This window comes from Pygoscelis adeliae, unplaced genomic scaffold, assembly GCF_000699105.1.
Source record: "Pygoscelis adeliae isolate BGI_AS28 unplaced genomic scaffold, ASM69910v1 Scaffold223, whole genome shotgun sequence".
In the NCBI taxonomy this organism is placed as follows: Eukaryota; Metazoa; Chordata; class Aves; order Sphenisciformes; family Spheniscidae; genus Pygoscelis; species Pygoscelis adeliae.
In genome coordinates, this window is record NW_008824543.1 from 7,766 (window position 1) to 15,633 (window position 7,868).

The window sequence follows — 7,868 nt, forward strand, 5'->3', positions numbered from 1 at the left end:
TTTGATACTTCTTTGTGAAGTTGCACTGCACTGTTCTGCAGTTGGTATGGCACCAAGCCCATGAGTATTTCAAAACTGAATGATTGTGCTTTAACTAGTAGCCCTGGAAATCTCCAGATTTTTCACTGTACACTGTGTTTTACACAGGAGATTGGCCTTGAATCTTTCACTTCTGAATCCTGATCATGATGCAGATAGCTTTCCTCAGTCTCCTAAACAAGGTACTTTCATGGCAACTAATAAATGGCTGGCAGAGGGAAAAGAACTCTTACTCTTATTTTTTTTTTTTTTCTTAAAGCATTTTTTAATATTAATTCCAATACTGCTTTTTTGTAAATAGTTCAGGAAGTTCAGTTACTAGGGAATCGTATAGAAATCAGGCCTGGAAAAGATGTCATGAAGTCATCTAATCTAGCACCTTCCCTCAGGGAGGGGATCAACCATATCTACGTCATTCCTGACAGATGTTTGTTTAATCTTTTCTTTAAAAAGATTTCAGTGGTAGAGATTTTACCACCTGCCTAGGCAAGTCTTTATGAATTCCTCCTATTAGAAAGTGTTTCTTCCAGATAACTTAAATCTCCCTTTCTATATTTTAAATCTTTTTTTTTCTTTTTTTTTTTTTTTTTGTCCCGTACTTCAAACTCCATCTTATATTGTGAAATGATTCCTTTTTAAACACAGGAGGTTTTCTGCTCTAAGTTGTTCTCAGAAGTGTATCTTTCACAGTTTATTCAGGTGTGAAGCTCAAGTTGTGGGTAAATGGAAAAAGGAGAGATGCTTTTCATCCGCAACATTTTGAGCTTCATTGCTCCTGTAATACAGTCTGCAGATTGACAAACAATAGACAGAAAATAATGTCTCAGTTACAAATCTCTGATGGACATTTTAGGATTCTTTTTGATTCCAGGAACAGACTCTCAAAGCTTGAGCAAACTGATTTTACCATCAATTTACTGAAGTAACAACTTTGAAGGATTTTCAACCCTACCCAACTTCGATAAGACAAAACTTTTTCTAAATTATCATATTTTGAAACAGTTTCACCTTTCCACTTAAAAATTTGTCTAATTCTTTCCAAGTGAATGCTGAAAACATTTCCACCGTGTATTAAAGCTGAATAACAGGGTTTTTTTCCATATTTAAATGTTATTGCCTGGGTTGATTTTTGCATTATAATTAAGGGTATAGTGTGAGAAGGAGCTTCTAGCACAAAAATAAAACAAAAGAAGGAGGATGCGTGTGGATTTTTTTATATTGTGGTTCAATGATAATGCTCCTGATAGTAATTTTATAGAAATTTATTAGAATGTGTGCTGCTGATTTCTGATAGCTTCTTCCCCTCTGTGATTGTAGTCACACAGAACGTGAAGGATGCCTTCTGGTTGTAAAGAACTCCATGGCAACAGAAAATGTTGTATTTGTTTCATACAGGTCTCGGAGAGAGGCCTTGTATTCTGAATCTCTAGTTGGAAGTTTGGAAATGATTCGGTATGGGCAGGTATATTGGAAGGCTTTCAGCGTTTTGCAGGTTGTTCTGGAGCTGTTTTTCTGCCCCATGCTATGAACCTCCTCTCCTTTTCCGTAGTGGGCTTTTCATCTGCAGGAGTATTCTTGCTTTCCATGGGAAGAGATGATGCCTTTATTAGGCCAGCTGAAATAGTTGAGAAAAACAGATGTGCATTTTGTCCTGAAGTGCTACAGGGCATTTCCATGTGCAGAGTTTGCCTTTTGTTTTTTTCCCAGGTCTGTCAGTTGGTCTCCCAAAATATCTCATTATCTCATCAGAAATCTTCACATGCTTAAATGTTGGACAGTCACGTATATGGAAACTCACTTTTTTACAGTTAAAGGGAGATTTTAAAATATGTATGAATCTGCTGATATTGTGAGGTTTGTGCTGTGGCTTCTTAAGATCTTAAAGCTGTAAATGAAGTATTCTGATGCTTTCTGATCTGTACCTTCCTCCACTTGACGTGTCTGCCTGTTTAGTACGCTCTTATTCCAGACCTCCTTCAGCTGAACGTTCAACCTTCCATCACAGAAACACCCCTGCATTTATAAAATAAATTATAGTCACCTTAGCTGCATTGAACACACATTGAGTCAATGAGATGATCAGACTGTATTCTTTAAAAGGGGAAGGTATATATTAAAATTTTCAGGCTTTTGGTGTATGCAAGGAAGCACGTCTCATCAAGTTGCCAGTATCTCATCAACGTGCATCCTCTGTGGTGTGTTTCTTGTCAAAGTTCTCACAAAAGCTTGTTTGTGTGATAGCTCACACCTTAAACAGTTTTAGTGCTAAGTAGCACAACTTCTGTGGAATTTAAACATTTTGGCATCCCTAGCAAAATGAACAGCCTCATGAGTAGTAGCATTGTTCGGCGCAGAGAGATACTTATGCATGATTTTAGGCTTCTTAAATATCTGTTCTTCCCTGTAAGGCTGTGTTGAGCTCTTACTTGAATTTGAAAGTTATTGCTGATCAGTAATTCTATTTTTCACTGATTCCTTTAACTACACACCAATTTAATTTGTTGTGTTTCAGTCACACACAGTCTTATATCTGCTTGGACTCTTTGACAGTTTCTTTCTTGTGGAACTGTTCCCCAAATACTATAATATGTACGTGTAATTTTGTGGCGCATGTTCTTGAAGGGATTTTTTTTTTTAGTAAGCTAAGTACAAAATAACGGCTGCTGATCTAAATCAGTTGTTTTAAGCTGTATTGTGGATCTTTGCTCATTTTGTTTTGTTGATGCAGAAGAGAAATCTTCTAATTTTCATTTACTAAATTGCTGTTCTCTTTCTGTCATTTAAGGTGGAAGCTACAGACAAAATCGACTGAACCTCACAACACTGTTAGTACAACCAATTTCGGCAGTGCTTGCCAAAAAATTTGTTTCTTTACCTGAGGACGCTGTCCAAAGAGATAAGTGTATACCCCTCCAAATGCCAGCTACAGGTAATGCTTTTTAAATAATCTCTTCTTCTATGAAGTGTTCTTCAAGGACTCCAAATCCATTTTCTATAACTCTATATAACTAAGAGGTTTAGCTGATTATGGGTATGTTTTGCTTAGCTGCTTTCCAGAAGAGACTACAAACAATCTAAAAATTATGCTCCCAAAATCTGATAGATGGAAGTTTTGGTTAAAAAAAAAGAGTCTCTTCATACAAGGCATTAAGCTCTAATTCTTAATATTGACTTAAAAAACCCTCTGTCTAGATACCATCACTAGGGAGATTTTGTTAGTGCTGCAGTATGGTTTGTTAGGCCTTGTTGTACTACTACAAATGTTATTTTAACAGTAAGGCACCAGTAGCGGTATTAAAGTTATTCTGTGTCTTTTTTCTGCCTCTGACATAATACTACTATAATTCTAAACAGTGATACGTCTTTCTGTGTTCCTTAATTTGTATCTGCTATAGAATAAACTACGTATTGTTGTCTGAACCTTCAGGCACCTTTTCCTCCAAGTTTCAGCAGGGAAACAGTCATCATGATAAGAACAAAATACCTTGAGTAGAGCTAGATGTAATGAAAGAATGCATTCAGAGTATCTCTTCAGAGATAACGCCGTTAGCAAAGTCATACAGATTATTGCTTGAACAAACTTATTGCTGATGTGGGGGAAAAAAGTGAGAATAATCTTCTAGCAAAGATACCGCATGGTGTTTCAGTGAAGGAAGAAACACCTTCCAGATAACATTCCAGATGAGACGCATGTTTAAACAGAATTCTATCTTGATTTTTGTTTTGTACTAGTCTATCTTTCACTAGAAAAAAAATGCAGAAAAAATGGTACGTTTTATTATAATGCCTGTTTAAATTAATTGATTTGAAGCAGTGGTCTTGGAAGGGGGAGGCAAATTAAGTTAGCCACTGTATCCTGTGCTAAATACAGTGATGAGAACAGGAAAAGCAAATTTTGAGGGCAACCATGCTACTATCAGATATGTGCTGTATCACTTGTTTATTACTTTTGGAAAGTTATTGTGGAATAGGAATACAAGAAGTCATAAAAAAGGTTGATTGAATTTATGACTTGTGTTAGCATTTGCGGTTACACATACTAAAAAGAAAGGCAGAAAGACCTCATGCTTCATGGCTTAAGCTGTTGTGCTTAGGCAGGACTATTGCTCTCCATGCATGGCTAGCCGACTAGGTATTTTGAAGATGAACTGATCTTCCCCACAACGAGTAGACAAACACTATATAAATGGGAAAAGGTCATTTTGGAAGGAACAAGTGCTTAACCATTCTAGGTAGGATGCGTGAAGCTTGCTAGTATTGTCAGAATTTTCAACAGCTGAAGTGCCTAAAGGAAAGCATGAATTTGGGCTGGCAAATGACACTCATTTTAGAAAGATAAAAGGCTGCACTGTGTCTGTTTCTCAAAAAGCTTTGTGTAGAGGCTGCAGGACAGAATGACCTAAAAGGTAGCTTATTCTACTTTTTCTGTGACAAGTGTGGCATGTCTGTTTTATTTCCCTGAGAAGGCAGAAATTCTGTGTGGTGGAAAATTTCTGGAAAGCAAGAATATTCCAAGCTAGCAGTCTAGTAAGAGCCAATCCATGTCCGGCTTACTCTGGGTGAACACAACAGCTTGTGTTTGATTTCATGTAAAGCCTCTGAACCACAGTAATCCATGTGGGATTTTTAAAAAAAATTCTTAATTTATTGAGCAAGTAGGGTCTATAATAAGAAGCTTTGCATAATTCTATAATGCGTTATGATATATTTTGTCTTGGAAATAATGGTGAAACTATAGATGTGCCAGAGCATATAGTGTGCTGAAGTGTTCAGTAGCAGCCTTAATGGAAGAGATAAAAGACTGGTCTCATGATAAGAAATCTTGTATAACTATTTAATAATAATAATAATAGCTAAAGAGAAAATGCTGAACAGAGCAATGCATATGGGAACAGTGAAGGCTGAATTTGCAGTCTTTCTGTTGATTTGAAGAAGCTTAAGAGAGAGATTTCACTTCTGACGTAGAACTCATCACTTATCTGTCAAAAGAGGTGAATGAGCAATTCAGATGATTGGTTGACTTAAAATTTGTTAGGATAAAATGATCATCATTCATCAATATGTTTCAAAAAGCTGAACAGCAGATTCATCAGTAATGATTAAACATTTAGATATAGTTTTCTCACATTGCCTCTTTTTTCCCCTTAGCCTTGCAGTTTTCAAGAGACATAATGTGACAGAGGGAGTGGGAAGATATGGAGAGAACCATCTGAGAGATATCGAATGCTTAGAACCTACAAAGCAAATAGTGAGAATTGAAGTTAGTTATTAGTTTTGTGTTAGCTGAAGTTAGTAATTAGATTTGCTTTTTGTTTAGTATGGTGCACCGTTGTTAATCCTCATGAATCTGAAATTTTATGCTCCCATGAACTTTTTCCAAAAAATAGGCGATTAAGAGGAACTTAAGAGTGAAGTTCCATGGAGAAACTGTACAGAATATTACTAGGGTATTTGCTAGAACATTGTGAAGATTGCCGTAAAACTAAAGCACTCCTATAAACATAAATGAAGAAAGTCTTGCTTTGTTGCAGTAAACTTTCTTTGTTGTTTGTTAACTTATCTGCCAGTTGGTAGATTTCAGTCAGGTACAAATCATCCCTTTTCAAGGAATCTCTTTTGAGTATTTAAAGTAATTCTGTCTAGTGGAATTTAATTTACAAAGTGTTTTTCATCACTAATGAACCATATACTTTGGTGTTAAATGGAAGTCTGGTAGCCTGGAAGTCTCGTAGTTAAAAACACTAGAGATTACATGTCTGATTTTTCTTTTTGGCTTTAAGTGTGAATTTTCATACTCATATGATTTGCATCTGTGAAGACAGAAGATGAGAAAGATCTAGGATTTCACTAGTGATCAGTCTCCAGCTGTCTGTGGCAGAAGGGCAGACCTGAGGATTTCACAGATCAACTTGTGTGATTAAATAGCTTTCATTGTCTTATGGTACATAAGGAAAAAGGTGCCGTATTTTTCAGAGGATGAATGGAACCCTGAGGAATTTGAGTTGCCAGACTTGTAAACAGGGAGATTGAAGGGATATTGTCTGAAAGGTTCGCAACTGAGATCCTCTCTAGAACTTAGGAAAAATTAAATAACATGATATATGAGGAAACGTGTCTGCATGGCTAAGTAGCTGTTTAAAATTATAGGAAACAGTAATTAAATAAAAATTGTTTTTAACAACGAGGAGGCGGAGATAGTTACCAACAGAGACAGGGGTTTGTGCTGGGAGCAAGTTATTCGTAAATGGCTATTAGTAAAGGTCCCTTACCCTTCTTCCTCTTCAGCCATAGGATATTGTGCCTGCTAAAAATTCAGGAGTCAAAAATTTACATGAGTTTAAAAATTCACTGAAGAAAAAAACAATCAAAAGAGTTTAAACACACACACATTGTGTTGCTGTAAGGCAGGTAAAGAATCTCTCAAAATAGTGTGAGATTATGAAATTCAGTTTAGAACCTCCTTAAAGGACTTTATTCTAGACATCACTTATTTTCAAAAGCTTTTCATCTGAATAGATTTATTGTTGGACTCCATACTGTAGGTCAGAAAATATTATGAAATAGCAAAAAGTTTATTCATTAAGCTCTTCAGATCAAGTTTGGACATGAGGACTCGGGGCCTATGAATATCCATTTAAAAAGGAGAATATATTTTTAGTAGGCAGCGTAGTTGGTTAATCAAATAAAAATCTAGTAGGGAAAAAAATTAGGGATACTAGATTTCAAAGAGACTGAATTTAGATGGTGTATTGCTTATATAAAAAAACAGTAAAGGCTTTTTGTTACAGGGACAACTGTCTAGGAGTTTTGACATATTCCTCCACAAGTGATTTTATAATTCAACAATACTGTACATTGTCATAGATTCAGTATTGATTTTTGCATATGCAATTTGATAGTGTCACACAAGATTTTTTCAGAGATATTTAAGTTAAGTATATACTATTTTATAAGTTTATTTGCTTTTGTAAATATGTAATTTATGTTGCATATAGTATTTTTGTATGTAAGTTATATTGCTACATAAATGCTTATAATGTTTACATTTCTTCATTTAAAGTCCTGTGTTTGAACTTAATTGAAAACTGATTTAAAATATGGAGTAGATAGGGTTGTGCACTCAAATTGACATCATGAAATACTGATAAGTGACTAAAATATATTTTTCACAGTCTAGTAAGATTTCAAAAGCCCATTAACTGGGCAGTATAATATGGTAGTAGTAGTTTGGAATTTTATTCAGTTATTCTAGAAAATATCTAATGAAAATGAAGCATTTGTTTCAAATGATAGCAAAATCTGCTGTTATATATGTTTTAATGTATACTTATCGTATCGGTGTATTTAACAGGATATTCTAAATATTACGTACCAGTCCATATTATTCCATACGGTATCACCAATGGAATATAAGAAATCTATGACATATTTGATTATTCGTTATATGTAAATAGCTTATGGTGTTTCTACATTGAGTGCAGTTAGTTTTTACTGTATCATCATGTTCTGTGGTATTTAATACTACTTTAAAGCCTTAGGTCTTAGGGCAAATAACTATGAAAACCGTAGCTTTCATTATTAAAAAAATTATTAGCCTTTAGGGGTGTCTGAAAAGCTTGGTAACGCGTGCTAAAAAATTTAGCAGTTGAGTTATTAGAGCCTGACATAAGGTTTTTGAATGACTGAAACCAGCAATCTGTTGAATGTAATTTTATCCTGACTACCTTAGCTGAATTAGTGTCCCCTAAGTACTGCATGGCCATGGATGTTTGATGATGTTTGAAAGCTTTACTTTAATTGTCATTTCAAACGGATGTATTTTTATTCAA

The 7,868-nt window shown here is 35.1% G+C and overlaps 1 protein-coding gene across 1 annotated transcript in view; it reads left to right on the plus strand.

The window, feature by feature from the left end:
• Positions 1–7,868, plus strand: part of LOC103914987 (inactive N-acetylated-alpha-linked acidic dipeptidase-like protein 2) — a 149,483-nt gene that overhangs the window by 627 nt on the left and 140,988 nt on the right. The window contains exons 2-3 of the mRNA XM_009321731.1: positions 341–466; positions 2,825–2,968. Coding sequence (XP_009320006.1) covers positions 341–466; positions 2,825–2,968 — 270 coding nt within the window. The remainder of the gene's footprint in view (positions 1–340; positions 467–2,824; positions 2,969–7,868) is intronic.